The sequence below is a fragment of the Musca autumnalis genome, unplaced genomic scaffold, assembly GCF_047663935.1.
Source record: "Musca autumnalis isolate F117 unplaced genomic scaffold, ASM4766393v1 scaffold_3, whole genome shotgun sequence".
NCBI classification, from domain to species: domain Eukaryota; kingdom Metazoa; phylum Arthropoda; class Insecta; order Diptera; family Muscidae; genus Musca; species Musca autumnalis.
Window position 1 is genome coordinate 151,743,107 of NW_027411866.1, and position 24,615 is coordinate 151,767,721.

The 24,615-nt window shown below is 36.6% G+C and overlaps 1 protein-coding gene across 2 annotated transcripts in view; it reads left to right on the forward strand.

Annotated features, from left to right (window-relative positions):
- LOC141397957 (uncharacterized) overlaps positions 1-23,273 on the forward strand; it is a 188,226-nt gene extending 164,953 nt beyond the window's left edge. The window contains exons 3-6 of one of the 2 annotated variants that reach the window (XM_073974978.1): positions 396-544; positions 818-898; positions 15,968-15,990; positions 16,314-23,273. In XM_073974978.1, the coding sequence (XP_073831079.1) occupies positions 396-544; positions 818-898; positions 15,968-15,970 (233 nt within the window). In that variant the 3' untranslated portion in view covers positions 15,971-15,990; positions 16,314-23,273. The remainder of the gene's footprint in view (positions 1-395; positions 545-817; positions 899-15,967; positions 15,991-16,313) is intronic. The other variant, XM_073974977.1, reaches the window with a different exon arrangement.
- Positions 23,274-24,615: the final 1,342 nt, after the last annotated feature.

A 24,615-nucleotide genomic window follows, 5' to 3' on the forward strand; every position in this document is an offset into this window, starting at 1 on the left:
AAATGAACGATATAAAAGAATGAGCTGGATACGGATCCGTTCATTCTTTTCACGGAATCGTTCCTTTGAGCCGGTTCGTTCATGAACGACGCAACTCTACATAGAAGTCGCTCCACAGCCGATATGTCTGAATAGCCTCTTCCAAAGGCGAAACATACATGTCACATAGTGGTGGTTGCGTGGGTTCGAATCTTCGGCTTTCCTTTTTTCACTTGCATCATTGGTCATTAAGTTCGACTTCAACGAGAAATGAATTAAAAATTGTTATTTTTTAATCATTTAAAATTTAATGTATAAATTATATTTTAATACCTACAGTATATTGCATTGCATTTTGAACTTTTGCTCTTACTGATGTGTATTTCATGTCGTGTTTTTGTTGTTTCTTTTTTTAGCGTGTCTGGAGGAAGATTGCATTGATTTTCAAGGTAATTCCGTGAACCACGGCATGTTGTATGTACCAGGGCCAGGAGTTTGCAGTCTGTGTGTGTGCTATCATTCGGAGCCATTGTGGTGCAAAGCGATTTACTGTGATCCACCATATGTAAGTTGGGATTAAAATTTCTTTTTAAATATTTTCTTCATAATTGAAATTTCAACATTTTGTTCTAGAATGTAGATTAATTAATTTCATAAAAAATGTATAAAGGCAAATTAAATATTTCTACATTAAATTCAAAACCACTGTAAATAGTACACAGATATAGTATTTGTGTATTCAAACAAAAATGCATACGTCATTTATTGCATGTTTAAGTTCTCATGACTAAGTTTATTGTTTTTTTTTTTTTATTTTTATACGTGTCTTTGTTTTTAGTTCTGCAAAAATTTCCGTGTTGGAGAAAGGTGCTGTGAGTTTGAATGTTTAGATCCGCCAGGAGAAGATAATAAATATCAGGTGAGTTTAAAACAGTTTTGTTTATGGTACACATGTACATACAAATGCTTTCAAATGCAATAAATACATTTGGAAATGTGTTTGTACCAGGAAATGGAGGATATTTTACATATAAATTCAAAATTCAAATTATTATGGTATTATGGCAAATTATTATGGTAATTATGATAGGTGGAATATGTAATAAATGAGATTAAATCAAGTGTCCATATGTCCCGAAAACAAAATTAAAACTTTTTCAAATAATTTTATACACACATACATATGTACAGGGATACGTAAAATAATAGGTCAGTAAAATCCAACTAGTTTACGCAGTACTGCATCATAGAACAACCCAATCATGCTGATGTTCGAGTAGCAGAACGCATGTTCCAGGACATTCTCACAGCTTTAGCTGATCGGCTACATGTTTTCTGGTGCGAATACTCGAAATTAGAGCCAACCCTAATGATCGCAGATTCAAGCGATGGAAGTCAACAAGTTGGTCAGTGAGCAAGAGCACCTTAAGTGTTACAACAGTGGAGCCAGGATATATTGATTTTGAGCAATGGTGAAGTTAATCGCAAATCATGCTAATACAAAAGGGTGTGCATGTTATTTTAATCCGAAACGCTAAGCATGTAAAGAGTGAGATCCAGGTCCAATTTGAATGCTTTACAGGAACAAGTAGATGAGGTAGGATACAAGTTTACTACAAAAAATTCTCAAGTAATCGGTGGCCACCTTCAAGGTTCCTGATTCAGCTACTAAATTCAGCAAAAGTGAAATTCCCGACCGTCGATCTTGATTCCGTAAGCAATCAACAACAGCACATGGACAGACACAGGCGGAGAGTTCTTCGATTTTGGATTGACACCTAGCCGCAAACTAACCCTGTTCCGGCCAGCGGCTGCCATCGTAGCCTAGTGCTACTAAAGCCAGGCGTTGATGTCAGCAAAGTTAAATCGTAAGAGCTAACTTTTCTTTTGACGTTCATAGTAAAGACTCTTTTCGACTTACACAACATCGGAGAAACCAAATAACTGAATTACAACACCGAGAGCCAGTCATGCGTGAAATCTTGACGAAGAAGCCGAAACTCCGAAGGACCTCCCCCTGAAGGGATGATATCTTCGCAACACTGAAAATGCAAACAACTTCTAGTATGCATTTCTTGAAAGTACATATTAAGACTACAAAAACCCTAGTTGTTGTTGTTGTTGTAGCAGCCTCTACAAATACATGTAAATCTTTATTTTATTGATTCGGCTCTGCCTCCAGCTCGAAGTTCAGAATGGCCACCTGAATAGGTGTAGTCAAAAGAGAGAGGAGTTAAGTCAGTCGGGTTGGCTGGGCAGTTAAACAGGTGCTGCGTAGTATGCGGACCGGTGCCACATGCTGGGCAGATATTCCGCGTGCCATCAATCCTGGCCCAGTAAGAATTGAGGCGGCTGCTCCAACCAGATCTAAGATGTGCCAACACGATTTGTATTGGCAGCTGTTCTTCTTCCGCTGCCACGGGTGGTGGATGATCTTCGAGGACGATATTCACACTGTAGGCTGCCAGAGCCTCTGCAACCGCATCAGTATAAATGTATCTTAAACCTGCCTGATATGCACGTTGATCTAGAGGTTCTCTTTTATATCTTTGGACCTCTCTCTCTCTCTAGATCTCTATAATCCTCCCTAACTCGCCTGGGGGGTTCAGGCATATCCACCAGATGGTGATTTGGGTGGTCTTGCCTATAGCATCCAAACAAGTACTGCTCATGTAAATGGTCTCCTCATGTAAATGGTCCACTGCAGACATGAGGTGACACTCTGTAGCTGTTCTCAGGGCAGCATACTGACAGATTTGTAGTTTATCCCATTGCGTATTACTTACGTTAGCAAACCATGCTGGCGCCGCATAGCTTACCAGAGACCGACCTATAGCGTTACCGATATTGTGACCTGACGCCATGAGTGTACAATCATCCGCGTACGTAATTAACACAATGTCGTCGGGAGGGCATGGAATTGCAGAGAGGTAGAGGTTAAACAACTCCGTAGAGATCACCCCTCCTTGGGGAAGTCCCTGCTTCACTCTACGGGGTTTGGACTTCCTGTCTCTGAATTCCACGTATGACTGGCGACCACACAAATAGTGGACCCAGCGTTTCAGACAAGGCCGGAGGGTAGTATTCTCAATATCCTCGAACAGCCTAGCATGGCGGACCGTATCAAACGCTTTGGTCAGATCCAATGCTACCATCACTGTTCTTTGTCATTGTTTGTCCTGGTTGAGTCCTCGTCGGATAACACGTTCTGATGCTGGGGAGGAGTAATGCCTCGAGTATCTTTGCTATTGGTGATAGAAGTGAAATCGGCCTGTACGACTCACCTTTACTGGCAGGTTTTTGCCAGGTTTCAGCAGCGGGACCACCCTGTCCATCTTCCAGGCATCGGGAACTATTAGGGAGGCTAGCGATAAGTTGAGGACCTTACTTATATACTCGACTCCTGGGTCATCCAGCTGTTTTAGCATCACCATAGAAATTCCGTCAAGTCCAAGCGCTTTGGATGACTTTGCGTCTGCAACATCATCCATCGTAAATTGTGGTGGTTCTTCCTAGGCTGGAAGAGATCGCAAACGACGTAAAATACTTCTCTTCGCTCGGTCACTATCGGGGTGCTCGATAAATTGTCGGCAGAAATAGCCAGCGCACTTCTTCGGATCTGTCACAGCCACGCTGTTAAACGTGGCAGATTTCCGATCGTCTCTCCTACCAGGGTTCGATAGCGCCTTAACCGTTGTCCACAATTTTTTACAGCCGGCTCCAATGTTGCAGCACTTCAGATGTTCTAGCCACTTTTTCCGCTTGTGTTCACTGACTAATCTATTGACTTCCATTGTCAGTTCCCTGACTCTGGGGTCGCTAGGGTTTGTGCGGCGAAGCTCATCACGCTCATTAGCTAATCCCGTCGCCTCTGCTGGGAAGTATGGTCTTATTTCAGGTATTCGACCAGCAGGGATAAAGCGGGCAGCTACAGCAGTGATGATGTCTCGGAACTTCCTCTCTGCTACCCGAACATCAGAGGGACTGGGTAATTTTCTGAAGCGTTGATTAGTGAACTCTCTGAAACCTTGCCAATCCGATTTTCCATGATTAATGAAAGTGCGGCGTTCAGAGGTTATGAAGTCTGGTGGTCTGTTTTTGGAGATGAGGATTGGGAGATGGTCTGACCGAAGGGAAATAACAGGTTGCCATGTCACGTCATTCGTCAGACCGGGTGACACGATGGATATGTCAAGCGAACTGTGACAGTCTCCTCTAATCCTAGTGGGTGCGTCCTCGTTCGCAGTGCAGAATGTGGAGCTATCTATTTGCTCAGCCAGATCTGTACCTCTCTGGTCATTCTCTAGAGCTGAATGCCATAACTCGTGATGTGCGTTGAAATCCCCTAGAACCAGCCGGTTATCACCTCGCAACAGAGATCTGATGTTAGGCAAATAACGAGGGGGTACAGCTATTGACCGGCGGGATATACACATTCAGAAGTTCTAACTCGGCGGATCCACCCCTTACAGCTACCCCCATACACTCCAAGTATGGGTCCCTAGACTCTAGCTCAGTCGAGATAGCTCTGTACTGGACAGACTGGTGCAGTAGGAATGCAAGCCCCACTTCTCGTACGATCCTGGCGAAGAACGTTGTATCCATCATAACTCCGAAGACTGCAGTTGTTGCTCCGCTTCGTTTCCTGGATCGCCGCGACCATAATATTTCTGCGACTCATAAAGTCCACGATCTCATTAATCTTGGTTCGAAGACCATCACAGTTAAACTGCAAGAATGTTACATCCTCAGGAACTGGGACAGCAATACGCGGTGTTAATGGATGCTGCTGATACTGCTGTCTAGGAGATTGCGGGGGAGTTACATAATCCTGTATTTGAAGTTCACACCAACAGTTTATTCTCGCATTTCGGATTTCACCACATTTTTGACATATTTATTAAATCATTGTTGAAAAATATACTGAAAACAATGTGATAGAGGCATTTTACAACAATGTCATGTTCTGAAGAGTTGTGTTTTACATTCCAGCGAATACTTTTCCGAAAGAAAACATTAAGAAAAAGATAGATACATATGTTGCGAAATGTACACAAATTACGGAAATTTTCGATATTTAATCAAATTTGAGGCAATAAATGTAGTTTTTCGAGTTCATCATTTCTCCAAACTTTTCATTTATTCCCTTATCTACAAATTTGCTTTAGAAGTAAGAAGAAAATTCGCGCTAGTTTCAGAGATATAGCCCCGAAAAACTTTAAAAAGTCAATATTTAACCATGTTTAGATGGGGCCATAAAATCCAAGCTGGATCTGACGCAACAAAACACAACTAGGGTTTTTGTCGTTTGGGTTTGTACTTTCCAAAAATCCTCAGTTCAAAGTGTTTGCACAAGATGTAGAACATAATGTACAACAATTGTGCATTACCCCCAATGGCCTTCGGCCAGGTTTTAAATCTTTCACAATTGCACAGTGGCCAAATTTCCGAAAAACCTGGCCAAAAATCGAACAAATTTGTATCAATTTAAAGTAAATTTAAAGTAAAGTAAATATTTAGAAAGTGGTTATAAAAGCAGGTCAAAGTGACCCTATTTGCAAATTTAATTTTCTTCTCAATATTTAAGTTGTTTATTAAAATGTTATAAAATCCAAACTAAACAACCGTTTTTAAATATTTTTTTGTTTTTATTTGTAATTGTAATGAATGGTATGAGAAACAAATTTAAAGTGTTCAGTGTCGCGTATAAAGTGCGCGTTTTTTTATTAATGATGTCCGTCCTTGTTGATTTTTTTCCAAGGTCAATTTTACACAATAGTTGTGACTAAGATCGAGTTGGGCCAATGTTTTACCAATTTCCATCGAAACATCCTGCACACATTTACACTTTTCTTTTTTATGTGTTATTTTGTTTTGCAGATTTATGCATATTTTTGTTGATTCAGAATGTCAGAATATAGTAGTATAGGATAACTCTAAAATTTGAAGCTTTGATGTATTGTACGACCCATAGTAAAATTTTACTGCTAACAAATTTCTAGAATGTTTTCATATGATACTATCTCATCTTATAAGAGATTTTAAAGATTTGTGGAAAAAGGGACTCACAGGAAGGTTATTTTTTAAGAAAAATTTTCCTCACATACTAGCCAGTAAAGTTCACATACTTACCTAAAGTGCAAGGATTCCAACTATTCTTAACTCAAATATTTCCAAAACTGTAGAAATGGTAGAAGCTTGCGCCCCTATTTTATTTCCTTGTTTTTTTTTTTTTTTTTTTTTTTGCAAAATTGATACCGATATTTCCTAGGTATGTAATGCAAATAAGGGGTAGGTTACACTTTATGTAAATGTCATATGACATGCAATTTTCCATCATTATATAGTCGCTAATATGTGTAATACTGGTGATTTTCCTTACGCCATTTACTTGGTGCATCCACACCACCAAAATTTTAATAAAATTACGTTTCCTCATTGCCTGCGTTGGTAGATATGGAATGTTTTTATTTTGTGTCATATGACATTGATAGATAGTATAAACTACCTCTAAAGATTTCCTTTTTTGGAAACTTATAGTGAAATTTAACGGAGAACATTTTTGTCCTTGACGCCATTCTCCTAAAATGATGTTTTGTATGCCAATTTTGACAAAACTGACATGAAGTACGACATTAACGCTAAAATGTGTTTTTAATTTAGCATATTTCTGGAATTTAGGTAAGATGATGGCGAACAAATTTGTAGAATATTTGGAACTGAGGGTTAAAAAATATGAAAAATGAAACTAGCGACCCGAAAAAAATAAGAACCCAAGGTTAGGTATAAATCCATTCATTTTTAAGATTTTGGCCAGGTTATTCGTAAAATTGACTACTGTGCATTGTACAGATATGAAATCGTGCTACGACAGTTTTGCAAAATATGACTGACATTAAGAGATTACCCCTGGGACAGTCACAAATGCGGACATACACACGTACAGATGTGTTTAGATGTTGATGGATTCCACAACAACCTGTGCACAGTGGGAAAAAATGCAGATCTAGCGTGCAGAAATAAAAGTCGATGTTTTGTTATATGTTTATCCATAATTATGATAAGAATAGCTTTATATTGACAATTTTACTTCATTTATTGATATATTTGGCCGATTTGTATTACTTATATATTTTTTTGATATAACTCCCATAGAGCGGTACCTGCCGATTTATGTAATTTTAATGATTTTAGCCGCATTATCCAACTGAAATGGCTGACATTTGGTATTTAGTCTTCTTTTGGGGTATAAAATATTCCAACAGAGAATTGTCGGAATAGGTCCACTTTTTGTTATATAGCCACCATAGGAAGGTACCGCCCGATTTTGGTAATTTTAAAGATTTTATCCGCATTATCGAACTGAAATGGCTGAAATTTGGCATTTAGTCTTCGTTTGGGGTATAAAATTTTCCAACAGAAAATTGTCGGTACAGGCCCACTTTTTGATATAGCCCCCATAGGAAGGTACTTCCCGATTTTGGTAATTTTGAAGATTTTAGCCGCATTATCCAACTGAAATACCCGAAATTTGTCATTTAGTCTTTGTTGGGGGTATAAAATATTCCGACAGAGAATTGTCGGTACAGGTCCACTTTTTGATATAGCCCCCATAAAAGGGTACCGCCCGATTTTCGGTATCAGTAGCAACGCATAACAGGAGTGTGAAAAAATCGAGATGCACAGGAGCCAGAATGAAGTCCGAAAATTCTACCCAAGAGTGAAACATCAAACAGATGGCTTTGGTACAGGCACATCCTCCTGTAGAGACCAGCAAGGTAATCTGGTAACAGATACAGATAGCGTGCTCAGGACATGGAAGGAACATTTCTCCAATCTGCTGGTATCCAATAATAGCGAAGACGATGATACCACAGATCCAATCCCAGAAGATGGTATAGAATGTATACCGCCCGGCCAAGATGAGGTAAAAACAGCAATCAACCGGCTGAAGAATAATAAAGCAGCAGGAGCCGATGGCTTACCAGCCGAGCTGTTTAAAACCGGAGGCGACGCGCTGATAAGGTGTATGCATCAGCTAGTTAGCACCATCTGGCAGGAAGAACGCGTACCCGACGATTGGAAACTGAGCATCCTATGTCCCGTCCACAAGAAAGGAGATAAGACTGTATGCTCAAACTATAGGGGCATAAGTCTTCTCTCTATTGCCTATAAGATAGTGTCAGGGATATTGTGCGAACGACTAAAGCCAATGGTCAACGAAATAATTGGACCATACCAATGTGGCTTTAGACCTGGCAAGTCCACCATTGACCAGATATTTACCCTGCGGCAAATCCTAGAGAAGACCCAAGAGATGCAGATCGACACATTTCACCTTTTTGTCGATTATAAAGCAGCATTCGACAGTCCCCTCCGATCAAAGGTATTCCACGCAATGTCTGAATTTGGTATCCCCGCAAAGCTCATCCGGCTTTGTAAGATGACTTTAACTGATACTAGGTCCTCAGTTAAAATTGGAAAGAACCTCTCCGAAGAATTTTGTACCAAAAGAGGTTTCAGACAAGGAGACAGCCTTTCGTGTGACCTATTCAACATTTTGCTGGAAAAGGTAATACGAGATGCAAATGTCAAAAGAAATGGCACAATTTACACCAATAGCCACATGTTACTTGTCTATGCTGATGACATAGACATCATGGGACGATCAGTAAAGGAAGTAAGCAGAATCTGCGAAATCTGCGAAAGTGGGTTTGGCGGTAAACGGCGAAAAGACCAAATTGATGGTGTCGACGCGCAAAGCGTCCATAGAGCTCGGACCAACTGTGGAAGTTGGTACCTACAATTTTGAGGTAGTTAAAGACTTCGTCTACCTCGGCACTGCCATAAACACAACAAACAACATCAGTTGTGAAATAAGAAGAAGAATTGTATTGGCCAACAGATGCTACTATGGTCTAAGTAAGCAATTTAAAAACAAAGCCACATCTCGTCAAACAAAAATAACACTATTCAAAACGCTGATACTACCCGTGCTAATGTATGGCTCCGAAGCATGGGTACTTGCGCAAGCAGATAAGGCAGTGCTTGGTGTGTTTGAGAGGAAAATTCTTCGAAAGATCTACGGGCCGATTTGCGTTGACGGTGAATATCAACGTCGTATGAACCACGAGCTATATAAGCTATACAAAGACATGCATATAGTTAAACGTATCGAGATGCAACGATTGCGTTGGCTAGGCCATATCATGAGAATGAGCGATGATGAACCCGCTAAAAAGGCGTATGAATACATGCCACATGGCGGTGCACGCAGAATCGGCAGGCCTAAGCTTAGATGGAGCATACAAGTGGATGAAGAAATGGAAAGGCGCGGTATTCCAAAAAGTCAGGCGAAAAACAGAGAGGAATGGAGATCTTTTATTAGTTCGGTCTATGGAACAAATGTTCTGTAATGGGCCAACTAAGTAAGTAAGTTCCCGAATTGGTATATTTCCTAAAAATTGCTATAAAACCAAAAGTCGCAGGAAAAAATTTGAGACATTAATATAGACAAGATACATAAAAAATAAAGCTAAACTCGACTAATTTCCCCTATTTTAATTGACGAATTTAGGAAAAATGGGCCTTACATTTATTTACCCGAAACATCTAAATTAAAATAACTTATGGGTTACAAAACTATTTAGTTTATTTGAATAACATTACGGTATATCAAAAATACAAAAGATTCCGCAATAGTATATTCACAGAATTCACACGTCTATCGAAATTTACACCTAAAAAAGGTCATCGTTAAAATTGTAGAAAATATACATTTTAAATGTACCGTTATTCCGTTCTGACTAACTATTTCTAATTATTACACATGCCGTTGAGTACAACAACACTCCAGTTCAATACTGTACTAGCGTTTCATCGGTTCCTTCAAGTCAATTTTTTGATTTTCTGCACGCTAGATCGGTATTTTTTCCCACTGTGCTATGCATCCCTGAAAAGTAGGAAATAGGTCATCACTAGACAGCGTAATCCTATGCATATGCATATATGGTTAGGATGGTCGTAGAGAAAATCTGATTAGACAGAACATGTTTTATTACAAAATAAAACGAATTAGGCCCAGAAAATTTTGCATATTTTGCATATCGTGCATATTTTGCCATATTTTTACATATTTGCATAAAAAGAGCATATGCAAAACGATATGCAAAAATATATTCAAGGATTTGTGGTCTAAATATTCCACCGAAATGGCTGAAATTTGGTATTAAGTCTTCGGTAGGGGTATCCAACTTTACAACTGGAATCTGTCCGCATAGGTCCACGTCTTCATATAGCCCCCATAGAACGGTACCTACCGATATTCGTTATTTTGACAGTTGTATCCCACCGAAATGACTGAAAATTGGTATTTAGTCTTCGTTGTGGGTATAAAACTTTCTACCTGAAATTTGTCGGTATAGGTCCACGTCTTCATATATCCCTCATAGAACGGTACCTCCGGATTTCTGGTATTTTAAAGGTTGTGCCCTCAATATCCCTCCGAAATGGGTGAAATTTGGTATTAAGTCTTCGTTGGGGGTAAAAAACTTTCCACCTAAAATTTGCCGGTTTAGGTTCAGGCCTTCATATAGCCCCCGTAGAACGATACCTCCCGATTTTCGGTATTTTGAGGTTGTGGCTGTGGTTATACATTTCTCTATTTTATTGACTTGTCTAAAGAGAATTTTAAACAGAAAAATTGTACACATAAATTTAAAAAAATAATATGCATTTTGCATAATTTTGCATATGTCATATTTTTCGATTGTAATGTAATCAGAAGCCAAAAATATGCCCAGTCCCAAAATTTGACATGAATCTGACCAAAAATAGGGGTTGCATAAAATTCCGCTGTCTAGTCATCACGTCCTTATTCAGTAGCTCATTGTATACATATTATATATGGTTTTCGAATACAAGTGCAACGATCTAACAGATTATTCACTACCACGAAGTGGTGTCAGGAAGGATATATATGATCTAGAGTTAAGTCCAATGCACTATAGGTAATTTGCCCTGTTTTTGAGGCAAAAAGTCGATTTTGCAACTTTTAATAATAATAATTATTTAGTTGGCATTGAAAAAAGAACATGTCAAAATTTATTAATATGAATGATATTTTTCAAAATAGCGTCATTATCGCGGTTTAAATTGCAGTCAAAGTGGGAATTTCGAAGAAGAACTAAAAAAATATACATTGTAAGGCATATTTCAATGTATTTAAAACCGCGGAAAAATAAATCAAATATAAATATATGTAAAATGAAATAGATTTGCAATCGCGAGAGGAATTTATTTAATATATAATATAGCTTAAACATTTTGGGTACCGACCAAAAAACACAAAAAGTCAGAAATAAATATTTTATTTTTCTTAAACTCACTTCATATAGACTTATACTAAATTGGCCGTGTTTGGCCGTGATTTTGCCACCTAGAACACATTACTGAAAGTCTTCTGCATTCGTATTACTAGGTTTCAAAACCCGATTTTACCCGTTTTTTGATATTTATGAGATTTTATTAGGTTACTTCTCAACAAAAAGTCTTAAAATTGTGGAAGTTTGGTTTGAGGAAATAAACAATAAATGTAAAAATATTGTTGTTTACAATTTCATTGCAAGTAAAATAAGTAATGGCGACAAATTGTTCGGTATATCCGTAGTTTCCTATAAACGGTGTGGCAGTAGTAAACTTTATTTTATCTCTCTATTACATATTAATCATTGATACGGTTTAAAGGAGTACTAAACTCGTCTTTATTAACGTATATTCAAAAAATATACAAAACTGTAGTAACAATTCGTTGGAAAATCTACTCGCGGGGACAAAATTTTTGTTACTTACTACAGTGATCGTTTTCGTCAGTTTGTTTTGTATAAGAAAACTAATGAAAATGGCATTGGAGAAAATAGCTTTGTTCGTTATATACGTTGTTGCTTATAACCGTTGTTCCTTATATCCGAATTTATCTGTAAAAATCTTTGTTTTATCTCACTTTTACACATAAATAATTTAAAAAGTTAAAAAATCCTTTAATTCCGCTGTTATTAATTTTTGTCTCAAAAACAGGGCAAATTACCTATAGTGCAATGGTAAAAGGACCGCTAGTGTCAGACAGGATTGAATAACATTTACAAGGGTTGATGACAGCCTCAAAACATCTAAACAACATGTGGTACAGCTTTGCACTATGCATTGTAAATTCAGAAGCCCAGCCAGTAAAACCCGAGAAGATTTATTGTTACAGATCGTCGAAGCCCAACTGACGAGCAAAAATACCTGAAAATCACACGAACCGCAAAAATAAATTGCATTAACATCTTTGGGAAGGTGCCACTCTCTTTACCGCTTGGTCCAAAGTACTCAAGCCATGTAAAACTTGCCTAAATTTGTAGGACCGCCATTGGAACTCGGCCATAGAATGGAGGTCTACATCATTGAGCTAAAAAAGAATGGGCTGTACCCTTTGATATCAAGAGATTTTACCCCTTGTCCTTCTAGGATGTTAATGGGAAGTATTTCTCCCTGAAAGCACCCCATGTGCAATAGATTCGTCCTATTATGTTTGTTAATGGCAAATTGAAACATTCACTAAAAAGCATATGAACACGAGCCAATGGATAAACCAGTATTACGATGGATTGAACAATTGACCAAAGATATCTCAAGGCATATTATTCGAAATTGGAGAATAATATCTGTGAATTTTGAAAAATAATCTTAGTTTATCTTATGAAATAAACGTTCTACATCGGACCATCTATGTAAATATGTCGCAATGAATATCAGTGCTAGGCCCTGACTTTGATAATTTTTATTGTCAAATCAAAACAGCATAAAGCTGAGACCCTTGGCGTATAATCCCATTAACCTACTTTTGTTACTAAAATATATGGTAAAAACCAAATTTCCTTTACAATTCCATTTGAAAAAAATTAAAAAACAAATTTGCGAGCACATCTACGATTTCTGGTATAGAGGTTAAGGAAAACATTCTGGTTTCAAATCTGTTCGCGTTCACAAAATTGGCCGAGTGCGCAAAAGTTATAGCGGTTTTTATTCTCTTATAAAGAAAAAATATTTTAAAATTTCTTATTTGTTGTATTGAGAAAATGTATGCATATATCAGTAACATCATTTGACATCAATCCGTAAAATATTATTCCAAATATATTTTTTGGTTCGATTAGAAAAACAAGTAAGAGAGGGTTATAGTCGGACAAGACCGACCATGTGATAGCCTACTCCACTACACCTGTGCACTATTTTTCAAGGAATTTATTTTATATGACTGCGACATATTTTAGCCGTCCAGTTATACATACGTAAGATAATATACATGGTAACATACCAGAGATATAGAACATTCATACATATATTACTGGAAACGTAAGGTATTGCTGTCCGTAACAAGTTACAAAGTATCAGTTAGCTATGCCGACGGAGATATACCCTCACACAAAGACAATAAGTAAACTCAATACCTATAACGTCTCTATGGTTTTTATCAGTTTAGGACCAGCTCTGGAATGGCTCTGATTTTTGTTGTAGCAAATTGTACTCACAGACCCCCATACGACGGTATAAGTTTCATCAGGGGCCAGTCCATACTTCCTGGCCATGCATTGTCTGTTGGGGCGCAAGATATCTCTCGAACATATCTACCGATTCCTTCCAAAATTTGGTCATCGTAATATTTTGTTCAAACTTAGTTTAAGTTCGAAGATATGCCATATCGGCATACTCCTTCAGGTACCTCCCCCACAAAAGTTCAAAAATGTTCGGAAATATTGTGCGCGCGATAATACTTGAAGGGAGCGACCGATTTGGTCTATACTTTACACATCCTAATATATCTACTATATATATATATATATATATATATATATATATATATAGTCGAAATCGCTTATAACGTCGGTCAAGGGACCGACGGAATTCGTCGCCATAACCGATATGTCGTTATAAGCGGTAGAGTTATAAAGGGCCCCAGAGATTTGGGACTTTTGGATAACGCCGTTATAACCGATATGACGTTATAAACGACGACGTTATAAGCGATTTCGACTGTATATCAGGTTCGAACGTGAACTACATTTGTCCACTCCTTCGGGTACCTCCCACACAAAATTTCCGATAAATTCACTTTAAGACCAGTTCTCGAATCACTTTAATTTTTGTTGAAGCAAATTGCATTCGCTGCCTCAATTACGACGATAAAAGTTTTTGTCAGGGGCAAGTCCATACTTCTTGAGAAAACAGTCCAAAAGGTACAAAAACCTTTTGTCACCATATGTAGTGGCTGGAGTGCACGATAACTCTTTTTGTCGAAGATGGGCAATACCGGTCAACAACTTAAGGTACTTCCGGTTTTTGGAATCGAAAAGATATGACTCCCAAAATAAGATCCACTTCCATAATGGACTATATCGGTCATCAAGTACCTCCTTTTGAACTTTAATCCTAATCCACATTTTTGTCGGCAAGTTTAAATGTCCAAAAGGGCCACAAATTCTGAGAAACCCTAAACACATTCAATTTGTCCGTAGATGAAAGTTTCAATTCACATAGGCTGAGGGTATATCTCTGTCGGCAAAGCCGACTGATACTTTTTTACTGTTTTTTTTTTTTTTTTAATTTTGGGCGTATTTCCCAATTAGAATTAATAAGGGCCACAAAGATAAAAAAATGAAAAAAAATGTAAACAAACCGAGACGAGTCCTTAAACGGCACTATTTCCAAATTTGTGTGAGAGGCACCCGAATGAGTGTTCCGATGTAGTCCATATTCGGTCGAAATCCATGTCTTAAGAAATAAAACGATGTACAAAATTAAGACCAAACGGGTTTCTCTCTTCGAGGGTTATCTTAGGCACGTCTTGGCGTCTTCTCAGAAAGTATGGACTCGCCAAAAAAAATTGTACCGTCGTAAAAGGGCCGCAAGGCGAACAAGTTTCAAACAAATTCAAAACGGTTCGAGAAGAGCTGTTAAACTATACTTTTTCTAAAGGAGTGGGCCGATATAGTCCATATTCGAACCGGATATATGCATGGAAGTAATATTTTCACATCCGCAGTTTGGAACAATTCGTTCAGTCCCTTCTGGAACTACCGTGCGAATAATCTTAGAGAAAAAATTTGAGCTTTTGTGGGGGTAATTAACGGAAAGGGTAGAACGATATGGTCCATATTCGAACTTTAAGTATGTTTAGACAAAATTTAGGAGACCTAAAATTTGAACCAAATAAGATGATTCATCAAGAGTTATCGTGCGCACCAGGCATCCAGACAGACTGACGGACATGGGTAATTCGACTCCAAATTGTCTGAAACAGATTTCGTCCAAACATACTTGGTGTCTAAAACCGTTATTTCGATGAGGCACATTTTTGGTGGTATCAAAGTGTATATACCCGTTCTAGCCTAAAATAAATTATATAAATACAAAAAAAAAATATTTTTAAAAAAAAAATTAAAAAATTCGAAAATTAAAAAAATACTTCATGAATCTCAAACAACTAATATACTTAAAGAAATGTCGAATGTAATTAATATGGGAAATCCTATAAAATTACTTTAGTATGGAACTGGATCTTAGAACGCCTACTTTCATTCAATTATTTCATTGAAATCTCTCTAGTGTGGACCAGGACTTCGATCGAATTCCCCACTAAAGCAATTTCATGATTTTTCTCCACTATGGAAAAAGATATATCTATCTCGAAAATATTGTTTACTATATGCCTGTTCCAGAACCTACAAGAAGCTACTATTTTTTACTACGATAACAATTTTTTCCTTTATGATATCGAAAAAAATAGTAAAAATTAGTACATCCTTGCAGTACTGGAACAGACCATTTATATATGGATAATATAATAAGAATATAGATTTTTCCGCTATACCAAAAACTAAAGTTTTTAGTTTATATTCACTGTTTCATTTAATACTTTTCTTTTTTAAATTTTTTGTTTTATTTTTAGTAATTTATTAAAAAGGTATCAATGTAAGTTTGAAGATATACAACCAATCGATAATAGATTGCGATGAGCATGTCATCTAAATATGTATAAGACAGTGTAGAAAATATGAATCTTCTTTCTTGAAACTATACCAATTTACTAATAACAACAATTAACATTTCCGTATATGAATAATGCAATGAATCTAACTAACCCGAATATCGAATGCGCACTGCATACGTTTTAAAGAACAAGTTGTATAATGTACATATTGAATTATAGCATGAGAATAAAATAAACTATTTTGTTAATTTAAAATACTAATAATTAATCTTTCCTATTTGTTTTTTTTTTCATTTCCCTCTAGGAACGCATGCGTAAACGAGCTGAGATATTGGCTGGAAACAGTACGGCCACCACAACTCTATCCCCGTTGGCGGTATCGACATTGATGTTAACATTTCTGGGAAATTCATTGCTAAACTTATAACTTGAGCCAAATAAATAATTAATTATAACAAATATACATACACATACATATATATAATAATTATATCTATAATTAATAATTATTCTTAATTAGATAAATGCAAAATTAATAAAAAAAAAACAAAAACTATGGAATCTATGTAAAAAATTAAAACAACAAAAACCTAAAATGAAAAACAACAATACGAAATCTCTAAGAAAAATAAATTTAAATGAAGTATTCAAATTCAAATCAATTAAACAAAAACAATTATTTAATGAAATTCATTAAACAAAAATAATAAGACAAGAATTATTAGTGATAGTTATTAATTAAACAATTAAAAAACGAAATAAATTAATAAAACAACGGATCAAAAAAAAAAAAAAACAACAAAATAATATTGCAATTAGCACATTTTTTATAACTATAACAATGATAAACTTCAGAAAAAATAACATTCCTTAAAAAAAAACAAAAACTATGAAAAACAATTTCTATTTTTAAAACCCCTTAACAAATAAGCAAGAAAACAATAATAACAAAAAACTATGATGGGAAGGAAGGTCAATGTAGGTTATGGAAAATGGATGGTATCTTAAAGGTAGTGAAATTCAATATTGTCTTGAAAAATAGAATTGCACTATTGAGCAAAAAGTTTATAAAATCCACGTGTTTTCTAAAATTTTTGTAATTCTTTGCAAGAAAATCGTTTCCAAAAATTTCCAAAAGATGATCCAAAAGGAGAATTTCGTCCGTAGTTTTCATTTGCTGTCAAAATGTTTTGCGCGAAATATCCACAAAATTTAGAAGAAAACGGTGAAATATTCTTCGCGATGCTTAAATAAAGACGTTGTACACAAAAATATATTCTTTATAGAGGCGAAATGTTATTTACTTTTGTTTAAAAATATGAGCTTTTTTGCCGTACCTTTTAATAGTAAAACTTGTAAAAGAGAGAAAAATTGTTCTCACACAAAAGTTTTTTCAAAAAGTTCGGGAACGCAAAAATGAAAAAACGTCAAAAAAGCTGGAACAAATGTCAAAGTCAGCGTACCAGCCAAGCAGACAACCATGTTACTATTTTTTACACGCTCAATTTTGTGGAGTAAAAAGTTTTTAAAGAGAGCGCCATTCAGTGAACATTTTACAACTTTTTTTGTGTACGGGAATAGGTCTGTACGATAGCTCCGCAAGTAAAAAGTAACTTGCAAGTACTCAGCATGTTCTCAGTAACTTCTCTCCATTAATTTTACTCTCTCGAAGCTAAAAATTTGTAGAATGTTATCGAACAACAATTTGCAAAAACTTGCAAGAAGTCAACTGATTTGAAACTATCGAAGGATGTATTTGATTATCCATTGCTACAAAAATAATTATGTCTTGTGCCAGACTATGAAAATTTTCATGAAAATGTTTTGAGCTTATGGGTAAGAAGGGAGAAAGGGAGCTCCTTCACCTCCGCTCTCTCCTAAAAGCTAAAATATTTTCATGTGTTATTTTCAGTGTCTGAAACAAGAGTATCTTTCCATATCATAAATTAACGACTGGCCGTAGAGCTAGCAAACTATCGATATCCGCAACATTCGATAGTTTCGATATTTCCATTTCAAGCTATCGATCGTATCGATACTATCGCCATTTCGTTTGAACACACAGTGGATAGAGGTGACAACAATATTTCTAGATCTAAAATGTTCAGTATTCGTTCTTGGGGCAGGATCTAAAGACCTGGGTACATAAGCTGCTTCGCCTGGTTGCCTTGCTTTCCTGCTTCATTTCTGACATAATAAAAATAAAAGAATAAAGAAGGCCGAGCAAATTTCGAACTGGGTTGCCCTTTTCTTTTTTATTCTTTTATCAGAAGCAAGCAAGGCAACCAGGCGAGGCAACTTATGTACGTAAGCCTTTATTCTATGAAAATTTAAAATGAAAAATATTTTCTTTTTAATATTTTTCATTTGACATTTAACGGCCGTTAAAGGCTAACATGTGCCGCGCGTTCACCCATAAGAACGATAAAAACTTGGGATGGACGTTGGGCTAGTAACTCGCCCCGTCAAAACAGCTTACTATGAAAAAACCAAAGAAAAAGAAGAAAAGCAAACCCCTCTAAAGTTGACGACCCCCGTAAACGTATTAAGGACCATGATCTGCGAATCTGCACCTGGAATGTCAGGGCTCTCTACAGAGTAGGGGCAGTTTGCGCACTGGCGGATGTACTTGATAAGTATAAAGCTGATATTATCGCCTTACAGGAAGTGCGATGGAATCGGGCAGACGTAACGATCACAAACGATTACGCAATGTATAATAGCTGCCATGAAACGAAGCATGAGCTAGGTGTTGGATTTATGTGTTCCAGTGTCCAGTGGTCCAGTGTGTTAGATATCCGATCGATTCGAGGTGCGAACATTGATTCGGATCATTTCCTTGTATCAGCCAAGGTACGCACTGTTCTTAATGTTGCGGCAAAAGTGCGATCCAACACAGAACGGAAGCTGGATGTCGAGAAGCTGCAAACTCAACAGACAGCACAAGCCTACTTCGCTCAACTGACCCGCATGCTGGAAGACAGCACTCCTTGTCCCGATAATGTAGAAGCAGTGGCAAAGAATATCCCACTCCCGTCAGACTGCCGCAAAATCTATACATGGGTGCCAAAAACATCCACCTAAAAATTATGGTACGATCAGGAGTGTCGTAAAGCTACAGATAAGAAGAACGCGGTATACAGAGCAACACTACATTCAGTAGCAACACAAAGCGCGAAAGAAGCTTATCGGGAGAAGAGGAGAGAGGAGAAGCGTTTTTTAGGAGAAAAAGAAGGAGCAAGAAAAACGTGAGCGTGAGAAACTCGAGATGTTCAGAATGAAATCCGAAAATTTTACCAGAGTGTAAAACACCAGACTGAAGGCAACCAGGCGAGGCACATTCTCCTGCAAAGACGACGATGTAAATCTGGTAACGGATACAGATAGCGTACTGAAGATGTGGAAGGAGCACGTTATGAAGCTTTTGGTATCGAATATGGGTGGCGATGAAGATACCCCAGAACCAATCATAAATCACAACGTTGAATGTCTACCTACTAATCAACGCGAGGTTATGACAGCTATTAATCGGCTGAAAAACAATAAGGCAGCAGGAGCTGATGAATTTCACGCCGAACTGTTCAAGACCGGTGGCGAAATGCTGTTAAGGAGTACGCATCAGCTAATTTGCATACCCAACGATTGAAATCTCAGCCTACTATGTCCTGTACACATGAAAGAAGACAAGACGGTTTGTGCAAATTACAGAGTCATAAGTCTCCTCCTACCCATCGCATACAAAGTGCTGTCGAGCATACTGTGTGAACGTCTAAAACCCATGATCAATGAAATAATCGGGTCATACCAATGCGGTTTTAGACCTGGTAAGTCGACAATTGACCAAATCTTCACACTGCGCCAAATATTGAAGGAGACTCACGAAAGACAGATCGACATACACCACCTGTCCGTCGACTATAAGGCCGCGTTCGACAGCCCAATTAGAGCAAAAGTGTTTGGCATCCCCTCAAAACTAATTCGACTATGCAGGATGACATTGGCTGACACAATATCAGCAGCTAAAATAGTAAAGAGAACCTCTCCGAGCCTTTCAACACAAAACGAGGTTTCAGACAAGGTGACAGTCTATCGTGTGACCTATTTAACATCTTACTGGAAAAGATCATACGAGATGTGAATCTATATTCTGCCAGAAAAAAACAACACGCTTGCATACGCAGATGACATAGACATAATAGGTAGATCAATGCGAACCGTAACAGCCACCTTTGCAAAATTGAAAAAAGAGTCTGCCAAAGTGGGTCTGCCAGTCAACGGTGATAAGACAAAGTTTATGCTATCAACACGCAAGTTGTCCAGTGGCCTCGGACCAACTGTGGATGTTGATAATTACAAATTTGAGGTAGTAAATGACTTTATTTATCTCGGCAATGCCATAAATAAAACTAACAATATAAGCTTTGAAATAAAGAGGAGAATAATATCGGACAACAGATGCTACTTTGGTCTAAGTAAAAAAGCAAAACCACCTCTCGTCAAACTAAACTTACCAGACACTGATACTGCTCGTACTTTTGCATGGATCTGAAGCATGGGTACTTCCGAAAGATGAGGCACAACTTGGTGAGGTTTGAGAGAAAAATTCTTCGAAAGATTTATGGACCAATATGCGTTGATGGTGAATACCGACGTCAAATGTACCACGAGCTATACCAGCCGACCGACATCGATATAGTAAAACATATCGAACTGCAACGGTTGAGTCGGCTTGGCCATGTCAGCATAATGGATAAAGATGCCAACGCCAAAAAGTAATTTGTATACGAGCCACTCGACGGTATACGCCCCAAGGGAAGGCCAAAACTCCGATGGAAAGATATCACAAAACATGGCATCCAAAATTGGAGAAAATTGGAAATCTATTCTTAGTTCGGCTTATGGAACAAGACGTTCTGTTTAGTATAAAAGCCATCTAAGTAAGTAGGTCCGATTTTGGTTATAGTTCCCATATAATGGTCCCACGTGCTATATAGGGTATTTTGAGATATTTAGACACAGTTGCTCTTTCTAAAAATATGTCTGTTCCAGAACTTCAAGAATCTATTTTGCCGGGTTAACCTTCTTTATCAGATTTACGTGATGATACGCAATGGAACTTTGAAAGACATTGGAAATTTACCCAATTCAGTTTTGTCCGATAATATCGATTGAAAAAATATCAATCGATAGTGACATTCAAAATAAAGTATCGGTATTATCGATAGTGCCATCGATTGTTTACCATCTCTAGCTGGCCGACCACATATGGTCTGTTCCAGTACTGCACATTTCTACACATTTTTACTATTTTTTTCGATAACATAAAGGAAAAATCGGTTATCGGAGTAAAAATGTGTAGTACTGGAACAGACCAATAGTGTTCCTCCTACTCCATGGATACGCCGCTTTTTGCTGGGATTTGATACCTTAGAAATAAAACAATCACCACAAACTACAAAATAAGTCGTTTTCTATAATTTATTTAGTGATCTCTTCTCTTTTTTACCTTATAATTCTTTTAATAACCAAATGTTTGTTTATGTTTTTGCCAAGAATTGCAAAGTCCGCCACGAACCATTCGAATTTAAATCAGCTGATCAAACTTGCAAATTCTTACAAGGAAAAGTTTGCTTGCAAAAACTTGTAAGTTCTCAGTAACAAAAGTCTCCAAAACCCTCCAAAATTCTCTCCAAATTCGCTCTCTTTTACTTTTGTTATCGAACAGCATTTTGTAAAAGTTTGTACAAACTTTTGGGTTATCGTACTGACCTAATGGTTTATCGAGTAAAATGTGTAAAAGTCGTAAAAATTATAAAAACATTTTAGTTCTGGAACAAAGCTATGTTTTGACAGCAAATGAAGACGTCAGTTTGTATTATTGTATCACCTTCTTTCTTGCACCATGATTGTACCCATGGCACAATAATAAGGTACAGCGCCAAAAACAGCTGATTTTCGGACTAGTTGGTTGTACCCATGGTGGAATAAGAAGGTGTTACATCAAATCATGTCAAACGTCAAATTTGCTCACAATAATGCATTACTGTGAATTGCTTGTTTACATTTTGTATGTGATCTTATTCACAATAATGCGTTTTGACAACTGGTATGAAGATCAGCTGTTTTTGGCGTTACACCTTATTATTCCACCATGGTTGTACCTATGGCACGATTACCAAGGTAGATGCATCAGCGAATTGCTACAACAAATCAATTTTTTTGTAATGTAAAATGTCAAAAATTTTAAACAAGACCAAAAATAAAACAATTTACCTCGGCATATGAACTTCGCGGCAAATTTATTTAGCCAATCAGAAAGCAGAATAACTGAATCATATGGTTTTTGTTTTGACGTTTGAGTAATTGTTTTGATTTTTCATGGCGAATTCCCAGCATGGCCCATTTATACAAGTCCTCCGCCAAGCGAATTCGAAGAAAAACAAAGATTTAAAGTGTCAAAATAAACATAGGCGAAAAAAATGTTTTCGCCGTGACGGAATGTTTTTGAGTCGAATTTCTTTACTGTCAATTCAAGTAGATACATACAAAAGATTTTCCGAGAAAAAGTTGTATTTTTGTTTGACATAGCTGATCGAACTTTAAATGCCAAAAAAAATTATTGTAAATTAAATTTTCATACAAAACCCAACAAATGTTGAAATTTTGAGTGTACAACATAAAGTTTTTTTTCGAGATGCATCTACCTGTTTCTCTACAGTTTGACATTTCTCTACCTCACAGCGAATTCAAACGACAAATATGAATTTTGACAACTCAAATCGAAATCAGCTGATTTTGGGCCATGATTCCCAGTCTATTTTACATTCGATCAGCTGGGCTGGAGCATCACTTTGGTAATTATGCCATGGTTGTACCTAAACTTAATAACATTTTTACATCGCTGAAGATTAACCCACTGGACTTAATAGATCTAGTGAATAATATATCCTTTCGTTTTTAAAATGGTAATACTGCAAAAGTAGAAGAATGGAGACACCTTTCGGGGAAAAAGACGTAAATCTTGAAGATTCTTGCACGTAAAGGAATATATGTAAATATGTAGCTTATGATGCAAGAAATCGATGCATATCGTAAGCATTGACCTTCCAGTCTAAAATAATTCACATGAACATAAACTTGTAACCAATTTATGAGAATGATAATAATTTTAGAACTCTTTTTTTCAAAATGGAATTATATACATAGTCGATACTATTAAAAAAAAACCAACACTCATTGTTTCTTAACAACAAAATCAACGAAATGTAAAGAAAATAATAGTAAACTAATATAACTTAGTAAAATAGGAGGTCAATATAAACTTCATGTCCGATTAAAATCAAAGTTCTAATAGTACGTTAACATTTACGAAATCAAGTGGATTTCAACGGTCAATTCCTTTGTGTATACGTGAAATGAAATCTCATCTGAAATCCATTGGATTTCGTTTGACGTTTAAGCAATGTAATTGACAGTTGAAATCGAATGGATTTCGTAAATGTAAACCAAGCATAACCAAAGGAATTTCGATGTGATGTCTGTATTAAACTTCACAAGTCTTAAATTTAATTCCATAGACTCTCTCAAAAGCTACAATAACAAACAAACAAATTAGTAACTACAACCCACATTCCGATGCCACTCTCTTCCTCTATATGTCTTATTTAAACAAAAATAGAAATCATTCACACAGAAAAATACCTTAACAATCATATATTGTATACCAAGTAGTTAAATTAATTTTTTTATTATTATTAATTCTAATAAATTAATAAGTAAGGAAAAAAATATATATACATACCAAAGAGAAATCATATTATATACATATGCATATACACACATATATTTACAACATTATACAAAGTTGTATGTCATAATTAAAGTCTACACAAAGTACCTTTAAATTGTCAAAAAAATATTTGTTTTTTTTTTTTCTAAACAGGGTGAGGCAAAAACTATACGTTTTTATTAAATTATGGATTTTCCACAGTATATCAGCGTATTTATGGTTCGGGTAACGGATTGTATTCCACTGAATATTATTAAATAAATGAGGTATTTGACCAAAACTGTCATTTTAGGTGGGAGTGTAATTATGGATGTAGTTTGCAATGGCCTAATATTTTTACTTCTTAATGTGAAGCGCAAAATAGCATTTGTCATGAAGAAATACCATTCAACGGCCAAATATCCGTTAATGTATAAAAACACATTTGCTTTTGAAAAACGAAAAGTTCTAGGACAGAGAAGCCATTCGACAGTCGATACGTCAGAAGAGCTGCTTAACCAACAGAGAAACCAGGTAACGTAATTTGGTGACTGTGTGGGTTCGAGTCCTTGGCTTTTCTTTTTCACTTGCAAAAAAAATTTCCGATCATCTAAACGAGAAAATTAATAAAAAGCCTTTAATTTAATTAATTTTTATTGGTATATTTTAGACTTTTTTGGACCGAATTATGAAAAATATATTAATATTCCTTCGTTTGATTTGTCATATTCGCACCACAAACATCGTTGAGATACAATATGTGTCAGAATTGAGTGTATTTGAAGCGTTGTTCCGAATATGTTACATTGCTGGACTATAGGTCGTCATCAGATTTGGC